This window comes from Bombina bombina, chromosome 1 (assembly GCF_027579735.1).
Source record: "Bombina bombina isolate aBomBom1 chromosome 1, aBomBom1.pri, whole genome shotgun sequence".
NCBI classification, from domain to species: domain Eukaryota; kingdom Metazoa; phylum Chordata; class Amphibia; order Anura; family Bombinatoridae; genus Bombina; species Bombina bombina.
The window spans coordinates 1,330,745,306-1,330,759,841 of NC_069499.1; the positions used below are offsets into that span (position 1 = coordinate 1,330,745,306).

The 14,536-nt window shown below is 37.2% G+C and overlaps 1 protein-coding gene across 1 annotated transcript in view; it reads left to right on the top strand.

The window, feature by feature from the left end:
- FHOD1 (formin homology 2 domain containing 1) overlaps positions 1-14,536 on the top strand; it is a 387,262-nt gene that overhangs the window by 172,131 nt on the left and 200,595 nt on the right. The window contains exon 3 of the mRNA XM_053719455.1: positions 9,427-9,491. Coding sequence (XP_053575430.1) covers positions 9,427-9,491 — 65 coding nt within the window. The remainder of the gene's footprint in view (positions 1-9,426; positions 9,492-14,536) is intronic.

Genomic DNA, 14,536 nt, shown 5'->3' on the forward strand with positions numbered 1-14,536 from the left:
CAATAATGAGGCATATATGTGCAGCCACCAATTAGCACATATGATCGCAAGAGAACCAAGCAAATAGGATAAAAGAAGTTTTGGGTTTCATGACCCTTAAATCTATTTCCAGAAGATAAAAATAAGTTGAGTGGAACCTGTTTAAGTTTGAAACTAATAGAGCACTATCAGTTGTATACCTGCTGCAAGTGATCACATATTGAGAAGCTCTGGAGATCCTGACAATAAAAGGTGGTTTTATTCAGAGCAGAATCAAGCTGTAATACACTCTGTGATCTCTTACATGAAGTAAATACTGTCCCTTTAAGCAGTATGCTTGTTATTGTTTAGCAGCTAATAATAGCAGAGGATTAATGGCTGCAGTCTCTAATGTGTTCTTTAACTTGGATAAGCTCTGCGCCAAAAGATAATGATCATACAACAAATAAATAATATACACCCTGCTGTGTTCCTAAATTGGTGCTATTCATGTGACACAGGCCAAAACAAACCTCTGTTTATTAAGAATAGTGTTTGCTTTCATTTATGAGTTGCTGTTAAAAATATTAAAAAATAATAGTGAAACCAGTTCAAAGGATTTCTAGAGCTTTCTCAGACCCCCACTTAAAGGGACAGTAAAGCAAACATAAAACTTAAAGGGACATGAAACCCACATTCTTTCATGTATCAGATACAGCATATCATTTTAAAGGGGCAGTCTTCTCCAGAATTTTTATTGTTTAAAAAGATAGATAATCCCTTTATTACCCATTCCCAAATTTGCATAACCAACTTAAGTATTGGTTATACTTGAAAGACTTGCATTTTAGCTAATCAGTGCTGACTCCTATGTAACTCCACCGGCGTGAGCACAATGTTATCTATATGTCACACATGAACGAATGTCCTCTAGGTGTGAAAAACTGTCAAATACATTCAGATAAGAGGTGGCCCACAAGGGCTTAGAATTTAGCATATGAACCTACCTATGTTTAGCATTCAACTAAGAATACTAAGAGAAGAAAGCAAACTTGATGATGATAAAGTAAATTGGAAAGTTGTTAAAAATTGCATGCCCTATCTCAGTCATGCAAGTTTAGTTTTGACTAGACTGTCCCTTTAAACAACTTTCCAATTTATTTCTATTATCCAAGTTGCTAAATTCTTTTGGTATCATTTGTTGAAAAGCATACCTAGGTAGGCTCGAGCTGTGAGCTAGCTGCTGATTGGTGGCTGCACATATATGCTTCTTGTCCATAGTTTACCGTTGTGTTCAGCTATTTCCAGGAAGTGAATTGGTGCACCTTCAATAAAGGATACCAAGAGAATGAAGCTAAATTAACAAACAAAGTAAAATGGAAAGTTGTTTAAAATGTTATGCTCTTTCTCACTCTTTTTTTTCAAATCTGTCCTCAGATCTCCATTTTCAGGATTACCTTGACGTGAGAGCAGGTTAATAACCATGTTTACAACTCATCTGATTATTTCACCTGTGCTCCAGTTAAGATATCCTAAAAATCTGGCCTGTTAGGGAGGACTAAGGACAGGTTTGAAAACCAGTGTTCGATCTGAATCATTACTTTTTTTTAGGTTTCATGTCCCTTTTAAATGGTTTATACAGAGGATGTAACTTTAAAGGGACACTGTACCCAAAAAATTTCTTTCGGGATTCAGATTAAGTATGAAATTTTAAGCAACTTTCTAATTTACTCCTATTATCAAATTTTCTTCATTCTCTTGGTATCTTTATTTGAAATGCAAGAATGTAAGTTTAGATGTCGGCCCATTTTTGGTGAACAACCTGAGTTGTCCTTGCTGATTGGTGGATAAATTCATCCACCAATAAAAAAAGTGCTGTCCATAGTACTGAAACCAAAAAAAAGCTTAGATGCCTTCTTTTTCAAATAATGATAGCAAGAGAACAAAGAAAAATTGATAATAGGAGTAAATTAGAAAGTTGCTTAAAATTGCATGCTCTATCTGAATTACAAAAGAAAAAATGTGGGTACAGTGTCCCTTTAAGAGACTTTCTAATTAACTTCTAGATTCTAATCTGCCTTTTCATGTCATCGTTGTAGCTTTTCTATATATGGTCAACGTCATTTATTCCGGGGCCCTGAGCACTGACAGCATCAGTGATACGAGTCCAGATACTCTTTTTACAGTGACTGGAAGTTTCCTTCGCACGACACCCGAATAAATAGTCATAAGAGCCGAGTACCTTAGGAACAAGAACCAGGTTCTGCTGGTGTGCGAAGTGTGGATTTTTGGATTTGGTTGTCTGCGAATCAGCTCCTGAAGTTGCCATACTTAATTTATAAAAAAAAAAATATAAGCTTTAAACGCTTCAGGTTTAGTCATTTTTCTGTCTTAAAAAATAGATAAAGTGGACTTTATATAGTGCTGAAATAACTTCCTGTGACAAATGTGACGTTTCTGACACCTTACAGTCACGTGGGACAAACATGACTGACAAGTTGTAAGAAAATAACAGTACATTCGCTACTAGCGAGGCGTCAGATGTATGAATAATTTGCCTGTGCTCAAAGCGGATTAGACGCAACAATTTTTACTCTGTTTTTTTAGTACTTATGGCGAGCAAGCAGCGTCTTGCTACCTGCGAGTTCTAGCGAGTCGACGAGCAAATTGACGCTTTAGTACATGGAGCCCTTTGCAGAGGTTAAACACATAATGCAAGCAATAGCACAATAATAATACAAATTAAAAAAAACTGAAATATTTCAGACTTTCAAGCCCTTTTTATATTTTGCTCTGTGTATCAATGTTGGTCTCTTAATTTTAATGAATTAAATAAAGTTTTAAAATTTTGAACTTCAGCATTCCATTGAAGCTTTGCCAACTACTTTTTGTTTCACTGATCCTTTTTAAAGTTGTACTCATCAGCATCTGCTTGTGTCATGTAGCTTACCAGGACTGTCCTTTACACCGAAACAAACGCAACATCTTCTTGACCCTCAGACTTTCTTCTGCCATGTACCTATCATTACATCATTGTGAGCTCTCACTTTATGATTCATACATTCCCTCTCAATAGCACTATGTCACCTTACAGAGATGTGCCATGTGTCGTATGGCTTTCTTGTTACTATGATACATACCAACAAAAACACAAGAAATCAATGATCTTGTAACAGCTATAGTCCAACAGGAAAAAGGGATTATTAGAAGACCAGATGTCAGCACAATCTCTCTTAGCAGTAAATGGATCACTTTTTCCAAACCACAACTGTTTATTAAAGCTGGTTTCACACTGAGGCTAATGTGCAGAATGGAAATCAGTTTTATATAAACAGAACATGGAATAAAAGCACAAAAATCCTGGTGACCACCAAACAACTTAATGGTGATGTCTCCGTTGCAGAACAGACCTTTCAGCAGATTTTCAAAATTTGTTGTCAGATGGAATTGCTAACTCGTTAGCCAAATAAAAATTAATTATTGAAGCACAAAGAAATAGTTTAAAGAGCAAAGCAGTGAAATCTAACATTATATGCAAAATATGTATTAAGTATTCACTCACAAATTTCAATCCAAAATGTATTAAAACATATGTTCATAGCACACGTGATAGACGTGGATATAACGTGAAAGGAAAATTAAGTATATATGTATAAATTGCATTATCTGCAGCTGCAGAGTTGCACAGAGCATTGCAGCATTAAAAAAAATAACAGAATTAACAGTTGTAAAGAGGATGCTTTCCTTTTTACTCACACTGTGTCTGTAACTAACCGTGCATGTCATATTTTGATCTATCAATATAAATACCTCTTAATCTTGCAAGACGCCAGAGATAAGTAAGGTGACTTCACCATGCCTTCATCAAACATTTATTTCATGGGTGTACAGAGAGAGAAGTACACCCCAGAATTTTACTCATTATAAAATTGACTCATTATAAAAATAAGATCCCACTTAAAAGGACACTGAACCCACATTTTTTCTTTCGTGATTCAGATAGAGCATGGCATTTTAAGCAACTTTCTAATTTACCCCTATTATCAAATTTTCTTTATTCTCTTGGTATCTTTATTTGAAATGCAAGAATGTAAGTTTAGATGCCGGCCCATTTGTGGTGAACACCCTGGGTTGTCCTCGCTGATTGGTGGATAAATTCATCCACCAATAAAAAAGTGCTGTCCAGAGTTCTGAACCCAAATAATTGCCTTTTTCAAATAAAGATAGCAAGAGAACGAAGAAAATTTGATAATAGGAGTAAATTAGAAAGTTGCTTAATTGCATGCTCTATCTGAATCATGAAAGAAAATATTTGGATTCAATGTCCCTTTAAGTCATTCTTTTGATGCCAGTGAACATCTCTATCTCTTTGTCTCTCTATCTCTTTGTCTCTCTATCTCTCTCTTTCTCTCTCTCTTTCTTTCTTTCTCTCTCTCTCTCTCTCTCTCTCTCTCTCCTCTCTCTCTCTCTCCTCTCTCTCTCGTCTTTCTTTCTCTCTCTCTCTCTCTCTCTCTCCTTCTCTCTCTCTCCTCTCTCTCGTCATTCTTTCTCTCTCTCTCGTCTATTTATCTCTATCTTGTGTCTCTCTCTCTTCTCTCTCTCTCTCTCTCTCTCTCTCTCTCTCTCTCTCTCTCTCTCTCTCTCTCTCTCTCTCTCTCTCTCTCGTCACTCTTGTCACTCTTAAATGCTGCAGATTTCCTAAACCAGGTATGTGATTTGCAGCAATTTGAAAACCTAGGTTATATAATTTATGTTTCACCTCTCTAGACAGCATAGGACTGACCATTGTTTTCCCCTCCTGATAAATTCATCTAGACCACCATGAACCATGTTTGCTTCCAAAACTAAAATGTTAGTTAAAACATTAGAGGGATAAAAAAAAAACAGATATCTTTTCATTAAACAGTTTTTTTATTTTGAAGTTATATCTTCCCTTTATGGCGGCACCAGTTGCTCAGATCATTAAAGGGACAGTAAACTCAAAATTAATTAATACGTTCATGATTCAAATAGAGCAACCAATTTTAAACAACTTTACAATTTACCTCTGTTATAACATTTGCTTGGTTCTCTCTTTGTATCCTAAAATACATACCTAGATAGGCTCAGAAGTAGCAGTGCGCAACTGGGAGCTAGCTGCTGATTGGTGGTTGCACACACATTTCTCTTGTCACTGCCTCACCCGATGTGTTCAGCTAGAGCCCAGTAGTGCATCACTGCTTCTTCAAAGGAACACAAAACCAGTGCTTTGAAAACAATATGTACAAAACTTCTAATAATTTTCTTTAATTTCTGCAAGAGAAGTAGGTTTTGTTAATGGAACACTAAATAATTTCATGCACCTCCTTCTGATTATAGGTGATACCATTATGGAACCAAGGTTACATTGCAGGTATCTGAAGTAGAGTTCAGCACTGGATTGTAGTGAAAGCTAGATATATAGATGGAGGCAAGGAATAACCGCAATGCTGTGCTTATAAGATGTATTTAGTGTTTAATATTCCTTTAAGGGTAATTTTGAGTAAAATCAACCCCCCTTTACCCTAAATTACCTTATGCGTAGTCATTGCAGGTTGTAGGACTCTAGCGTTCTGCTTTATGAAGAGGGGAAAAAGTGGTGAGGGTAAAGGGAGATACATTTTATTAAAAATTACCTTAACAAAACTTTACAAACCCTATTTCTCTTGCCCACAAGATGCTGTCAGAGTTATGAACTGGAAACCTGTTTGCCAGTAGACATTTTACTGATGGAACATCTTGCAGAGCACAGCCAATTATATCACATTCACCCTGTCAGATAATATACACAATATCTATATATACGCAGATAAACATTTTTTCCTCAAAATAAAACACCCTACAAGAACAAGGCCTCACTTCCTGATGTTGAAGATGTTATTGTGTTTTTGTTTTATGATAATCATGATTAACTTCCTGTAATATGGAGAAATATCCTGCTCTTATATTACTGCTGCTAATGTGGATAATTCTATATATTTGTGACTCATGGTTGACTGCTTTGACTTCTTAGATCTCTGGTTAAGTCACCCTTGTTATACCTTGCTCTTGGAAATTAGGAATTGGGCTACAAATGAAGGGGATATGACTACCACTTATCTTTTGACAGCAGGGCCATACAAAGGCAAATTAAAGACAATTCTTTAATTGTCTCTATTTACAGGGCAATATTTTTAGACCAGAGGTACAGAAACTGAGTAAGGTTTATTATTATTTAAGCCATTATAATTTCCCATTCACAAGCTGATACCATTTATATATAGAACTGGAAATACTCTCCACTTGGAGCCTTTCTAAACACTTATTTTAGGGACACATCCAAAATGATTTTTTTCATGATTCAGAATAGAACATGCAATAAAAAAAAGAAGTTAATAAATAAAATAAAATCCAATTTACTTCATCTTCTTGGCATCTTTTTGAAGAAGTAGTTTTGCAGTTGGAAGAGGTAGTACAATAAAGCAAAGCAATAGTAATGTAAACAGCACTTGGCTAGAATAAGCAAAACATACTGCTAGTTCAGAAAACAAGGAGCAAATCGTTCTAGTACAGTAAACATTGATAACAGTAAACAAAGCTAAGCATGAATAGAACATATTGATTCCTTGTAGATGCATTACCCATACTCCCCTGGATTAGCTAAGAACTCCTGCCAGAATTTTGATAGGGTGAAATCCCTACCCATCTCCACATACCATTTTCCTTCTGGCTCAATTCAGTTCAGTTTCTACCTGTGTGGAGGTAGATTGAGCGGTATCACTGCTTCAGCAGAAGTTGTATATTTTGCACAGCGGAAAAGAGAAGCTTTGACTCACTCTATGTACAACCTTGCTCTCTCTAAAAGGGTTAGCCACCCCTTTGCTATGGTCAGGGTCCCTGCATATGATCCCAGCAGACAGACAGCCCTGATTATTCCTGGTGTTTTTGTAGTTCTAGGTACTGTGGCTTGCACTCAGATGCTGATTACCCTTAACCAATGCACACAATCCAGCAGGAACAGACAGGATAGTGTTTGGGATTCTCTTGCTTGCTAGTGATCTGTGTATCTTCCTCTCTGCCTGTACCCTATTTCATATATATATATACTGTGTGTGTGTATTACTGTGTATGTATGTATGTATATATATATATATATATATATATATATATATATATATACTGTGTATGTGTGTGTGTGTATATATATATATGTATATATATGTATAGACTGTGTATGTATATATGTGTGTGTGTATATGTGTGTGTATGTATATATATATATATATATATATATATATATATATATATATATATATATATAAAAGTATCCAAAATTCCAGATCTTGCCCTCAAATGGAGAACTGCCTGGGTGCAACTTTGAGAATAAACAGTAGCCAAAAAGAAGTGCACTCTCGGGTCTTTCACAGCAAAAGTTACTTTATTTCTGTAACGTTGTCGGAGGTCTCGCCTCCTTCATCAGCATGCTGATGAAGGAGGCGAGACCTCCGAAAACGTTACAGAAATAAAGTAACTTTTGCTGTGAAAGACCTGAGAGTGCACTTCTTTTTGGCTACTATATATATATATATATATATATATATATATATATATATATATATATATATATATGTATATATATATATATATATATATATATATATGTATATATATATATATATATATATATATATATATATATATATATATATATATATACTGTGTATACATACATACATACATACATACATACATACATACATATACACATATACATACACAGGTCTAGTCCTTCTCCAGAGTACATCTTGGGAGTCAGGTTTTGCGGTAATTGTGCAGATATGTTAATATGTATTAACATTTACTGCTTTGATCTTAGATGAAACTTAAAGGCGTTTAACGTTTCTCATTGTGTCCAGGGTTTCTACTATGGTTGCCACCTTTTGTTAAACAATTTCCTGGACACTTTTTGAAGGGGCGTGGCATTTAGGGCATGGTGTGGGTGTGTCCTCATGTGAACGTTATAAAAATATCCCATCACCTTCTTATTTAAACTTGTCACATCGCTATTAGTCCTAAATTGCCCCTGTCCCAACATTTTGGGAACGTGTTGCAGTCATCAGATTTGAAAAAAGTATATATTTTCAAAAATACATTAAATTCACAAAGTACACCTTCAAATAATGTTTTAATAATGTGTTTTCAATGTAGTACAGGGTTAATTGAATTTTCAAATGACTCTTTTTGTTTGTGTTTTTGCATTTTCCATACTGTCCCAACTTTTTTGGAATTGGGTTTGTAAGTTAAGTTCTGGAATAGTCAGCAATGCAAAAAATAAATAAATACCCCTGTAATAGATGTTAAAAAGTTAGAGCATGTACAGTAGGTTTTGTATTAGAATGTAATTTTAATGTTTTACATGACATTTGTAATGACAATAAAACTGTATTTAAATTTTTTTTTAAGGTGTGTAAGAAATGATTAATATGATATGTAGATATCTGCCAAATGCAAAAATCCCTGCAGAAAGATGAATGACATTTACAAGTATGTGTATACTGTACCTCATAAATAACATATTAAAAGGCACGTAGCTGCAGTTGAGGAAAATGTGATTATCAACATTACAGTTAGAAATGCTCATTAAAGGGACAGTCTACAATAGAATTTTTATTGTTTTAAAAGATAATTGCTTTATTACCCATTCCCCAGTTTTGCACAACCATCACAGTTATATTAATGCTAGTGGTGAAGCCCGTGCACACGGGCCATTTTATTTATTGCGGCGGTCCTACCCGCACTCCCGCCCGACCACGCCCCGTCGCTCCACCCGCGCCTCCCGTTCAACCACGCCCTATCACACCCACTTCTCGGCACACCATGCCCACTTCTGCCCGGCCAGACCCCCCGCTGTGTGCGCAACTGACAACCAGTGACGGACGCGTTACAAACACGTTTATAGTGTAGATACTTTTAACCTCTGAGATTAACTTGTATCTAAGCATCTTCTGACAGCCCCCTGATCACTTGACTTTGTATTTATTATCTATTGACTTACAGTTAGTACTGTGTTGTGCTAACTCTTAAATAACTCCATGGTCGTGAACACATTGTTATCTATATGGCCCACATGAACTAGTAGTTTCCTGTTGTGAAAAGCAAATCATGTGAATAAGAGACTGTCGATAGAGTTTAAATGTTTTAAAGTATATTAATATAAAAATTTTAGTTGTGCAGAGCTAGGGAATGGGTAGTAAAGGCATTATCTATATGTTTAAACAATAAAAAAATTGTGTAGAAGATGAATCGGCTATAACCCTCAAACGTTGATGTTTCCACAATACATTTAATACTCTCTACAAATGCAGTGGGTGCAGATCTTTCTACTATTATATATAAAAACATTGTTTTCTTATACTTCTGATCCTGCTGTACATGTTACTGTACTCAGTTACCTTTTTGTTTATATTTCAGCAAAGGAAGACGACCCACACTCATCCTGCGAACTCAGCTGTCCGTGAGGGTTCATTCTATTTTAGGTGTGTAAAGTTTCAACAGCATTATAAACGGTGAATAATTGTTCATCCCTATGTCAACAATAATATTAAAGGGACAGATAAAGTGGAAAAAGGAAATGTGTTAGAGCATTTTATTATTATTGATTCCATTATTGCTTATGTATAACTTTGTTTTAAGCTTTTTCAAATATTGAAAGTAGCATTCAATTTAAATGGGAAATGAAGTCAAAATTAAAATTTAATTGAGTGGATAGAGTATTCGGTTTTAAACAGCTTCCCAATTGACTTGTTTTATCAACTTTACTTAATTCTCTTGATATCCTATGTTGAAGAATAGACCAAGGTGAGCTCAGTAGTGTGCATGAGATTTGCACTCTTTCAGCAGTGAATAACATTGCTATAAACACACACTTCTGTCATACTGTGCTAAAGACATGTGCATGCTCCTGAGCCACTATAAGCCTCCTTAGGTTTACTCTTCAACAAAGATTACCAAGGGAATGAAGTCAATTTGATAATAAAAGTATACTTGAAAATTGTTTAAAATCGTACTTTCTATTTAAACCAAAAAAGTTTTTTTTATTTTACTGTCCCTTCAAAAGAAAAAAGGAAAAAAATATTATATTAATATGTAAATATTAGAGACATGAATCCCAATTCATGCAGTTTTAAACAACTTAATAATTTACTTATATTATCAAATTTTCTTTGTTCTCTTAGTATCTTTTGTTGAAAAAAAGCTCAGGAGATTGCATGTGACTGGAGCATTATATGACAGTAGTTTTGCAAGAATGTTATCCATGTGCAAGATCACTAGATTGCAGCACTATTTCTTTCATACAGGTGGTAAGAGTCCACAATCCACTACTCCTGGGAATTACCGTTCCTGACCACTAGGAGGAGATAAAGATTCCCAAACCCAAGAGCTCTTTAAAACTCCTCCCATCTTACCAGAAACTAGTCTTCTCTTTGCCTCCGCTGGAAGATGTGCAAATGATTCTTCAGTGAGAGGAGATTTCAGTCTATAGTGAGCCATTTCCCCCTCAGAGTACAGTGTTTGTCAGAGGGATGTATTTGGGGTACGGTTAGTGGCTCTTTTTTTTTTTCACCTCATGGGAAATTTCCATAGTGGTCACAGTGACTTGTCTTGCCTCCTCTTATGAATCTTTAATATAATCCTATTCCATACCCTCTGCTGATATGTTTCAGTACTGGTTAGGCTTGCTACTAGTAAATTATTGTTTGTTAGTAAGTATCTTATTTTTATTTATTTGAAACTCTGTAGCCTTGTTTAGGCAATTATAGTTTTATATTTATAGCATGTAGTCTTTTGACAGAATCTTTATATTAACCATTATTACCTTTTAAATATTTTGTGCTTGTTGGATTTTTGGTGTGCAGGGTTTAATTTGAATGTTTTACTGCGCATGGGCCTTTGGGTCTACACATATCAGGATAGTGTACTTAAGCCCTCAGGATTGCACACGTCAGGTTTTTCTCTTGTAAGGTGTATCCAGTCCACGGATCATCCATTACTTGTGGGATATTCTCCTTCCCAACAGGAAGTTGCAAGAGGATCACCCACACCAGAGCTGCTATATAGCTCCTCCCCTAACTGCCATACCCAGTCATTCTCTTGCAACTCTCAACAAAGCTGGAGGTAGTAAGAGGAGAGTTGTGTAATATAGTTAGTTTTTTTCTTCAATCAAAAGTTTATTATTTTTAAATGGTACCGGAGTTGTACTATTTTATCTCAGGCAGCATTTTGAAGAAGAATCTGCCTGCGTTTTTCTATGATCTTAGCAGAAGTAACTAAGATCCACTGCTGTTCTCACATATGTCTGAGGAGTGAGGTAACTTCAGAGGGAGAATGGCGTGCAGGTTATCCTGCAATAAGGTATGTGCAGTTTTAAGTTTCTTCTGTTATGTGTGATCAGTCCACGGGTCATCATTACTTCTGGGATATAACTCCTCCCCAACAGGAAATGCAAGAGGATTCACCCAGCAGAGCTGCATATAGCTCCTCCCCTCTACGTCAGTCCCAGTCATTCTCTTGCACCCAACGACTAGATAGGATGTGTGAGAGGACTATGGTGATTATACTTAGTTTTTATGACTTCAATCAAAAGTTTGTTATTTTAAAATAGCACCGGAGCGTGTTATTACTTCTCTGGCAGAGTTTGAGGAAGAATCTGTCAGAGTTTTTTACTATGATTTTAACCGGAGTAGTTAAGATCATATTGCTGTTCTCGGCCATCTGAGGGAGGTAAAGGCTTCAGATCAGGGGACAGCGGGCAGAGGAATCTGCATTGAGGTATGTAGCAGTTTTTATTTTCTGAATGGAATTGATGAGAAAATCCTGCCATACCGTTAAAATGACATGTATGTATACACTTCAGTATTCTGGGGATGGTATTTCACTGGAACTACTCTGTTAAAGGTCACTAATCCTTTTTAATAACTATTTATCATGTTAAACGTTTTTGCTGGAATGTAGAATCGTTTACATTGCTGAGGTACTGTGTGAATAAATATTTGGGCATTATTTTCCACTTGGCAGTTTTTTTGCTTTATTTGTGACAGTTTCGTTTCTCTTCACTGCTGTGTGGGAGAGGGAGGGGCCGTTTTGGCGCTCTTTGCTACGCATCAAAAAATACCAGTCAGTTACTTTTATTTTTCCTGCATGATCCGGTTCATCTCTGATAGATCTCAGGGGTCTTCAAACTTCTTTGAAGGGAGGTAAATTCTCTCAGCAGAGCTGTGAGAATTCTTATAGTGACTGTGAATAAAAACGTTGCTTTGTATTTTTTATGTCAAATTTAATTATTGTTATTTTACTAATGGGAACAAACCTTTGCTAAAAGTTTTGTTGTTTTAAAGTTTGATGCTATAACTGTTTTTCAGTTCACTATTTCAACTGTCATTTAATCGTTAGTACCTCTTTGAGGCACAGTACGTTTTTTGCTAAAAAAGATTATAACCAAGTTGTAAGTTTTTTGCTAGTGTGTTAAACATGTCTGACTCAGAGGAAGATATCTGTGTCATTTGTTCCAATGCCAAGGTGGAGCCCAATAGAAATTTATGTACTAACTGTATTGATGCTACTTTAAATAAAAGTCAATCTGTACAATGTGAACAAATTTCACCAAACAGCGAGGGGAGAGTTATGCCGACTAACTCGCCTCACGCGGCAGTACCTGCATCTCCCGCCCGGGAGGTGCGTGATATTTTGGCGCCTAGTACATCTGGGCGGCCATTACAGATAAAGAAAGAAGCGTTTCTACGCTGCGTACAAGATCTGTTATTAATGGGAGTGATCCATCCGGTTCCGCGGTCGGAACAAGGACAAGGGTTCTACTCAAACCTGTTTGTGGTTCCCAAAAAAGAGGGAACTTTCAGGCCAATCTTAGATTTAAAGACTCTAAACAAATTCCTAAGAGTTCCATCGTTCAAAATGGAAACTATTCGGACAATCTTACCCATGATCCAAGAGGGTCAGTACATGACCACAGTGGATTTAAAGGATGCTTACCTTCACATACCGATCCACAAAGATCATCACCGGTATCTAAGGTTTGCCTTCTTAGACAGGCACTACCAGTTTGTAGCTCTTCCATTCGGATTGGCTACGGCTCCAAGAATCTTCACAAAGGTTCTGGGTGCCCTTCTAGCGGTACTAAGACCGCGAGGGATTTCGGTAGCTCCGTACCTAGACGACATTCTAATTCAAGCTTCAAGCTTTCAAACTGCCAAGTCTCATACAGAGTTAGTTCTGGCATTTCTAAGGTCGCATGGATGGAAAGTGAACGAAAAGAAGAGTTCTCTCTTTCCTCTCACAAGAGTTCCATTCTTGGGGACTCTTATAGATTCTGTAGAAATGAAGATTTACCTGACAGAAGACAGGTTAACAAAGCTTCAAAATGCATGCCGCGTCCTTCATTCCATTCAACACCCGTCAGTAGCTCAATGCATGGAGGTGATCGGCTTAATGGTAGCGGCAATGGACATAGTACCTTTTGCACGCCTACACCTCAGACCGCTGCAATTATGCATGCTAAGTCAGTGGAATGGGGATTACTCAGATTTGTCCCCTACTCTGAATCTGAATCAAGAGACCAGAAATTCTCTTCTATGGTGGCTTTATCGGCCACACCTGTCCAGGGGGATGCCATTCAGCAGGCCAGACTGGACAATTGTAACAACAGACGCCAGCCTACTAGGTTGGGGCGCTGTCTGGAATTCTCTGAAGGCTCAGGGACTATGGAATCAGGAGGAGAGTCTCCTTCCAATAAACATTCTGGAATTGAGAGCAGTTCTCAATGCCCTTCTGGCTTGGCCCCAGTTAACAACTCGGGGGTTCATCAGGTTTCAGTCGGACAACATCACGACTGTAGCTTACATCAACCATCAGGGAGGGACAAGAAGCTCCCTAGCAATGATGGAAGTATCAAAGATAATTCGCTGGGCAGAGTCTCACTCTTGCCACCTGTCAGCAATCCACATCCCGGGAGTGGAGAACTGGGAGGCGGATTTCTTGAGTCGCCAGACTTTTCGTCCGGGGGAGTGGGAACTTCATCCGGAGGTCTTTGCCCAAATACTTCGACGTTGGGGCAAACCAGAGATAGATCTCATGGCGTCTCGCCAGAACGCCAAACTTCCTCGCTACGGGTCCAGATCCAGGGATCCGGGAGCAGTTCTGATAGATGCTTTGACAGCACCTTGGAACTTCAGGATGGCTTATGTGTTTCCACCCTTCCCGCTGCTTCCTCGATTGATTGCCAAAATCAAACAGGAGAGAGCATCAGTAATTCTAATAGCACCTGCATGGCCACGCAGGACTTGGTATGCAGATCTAGTGGACATGTCATCCTGTCCGCCTTGGTCTCTACCTCTAAGACAGGACCTTCTGATACAGGGTCCATTCAAACATCAAAATCTAACTTCTCTGAAGCTGACTGCTTGGAAATTGAACGCTTGATTTTATCAAAACGTGGTTTTTCTGAGTCGGTTATTGATTCCCTAATTCAGGCTAGGAAGCCTGTTACCAGAAGGATTTACCATAAAAT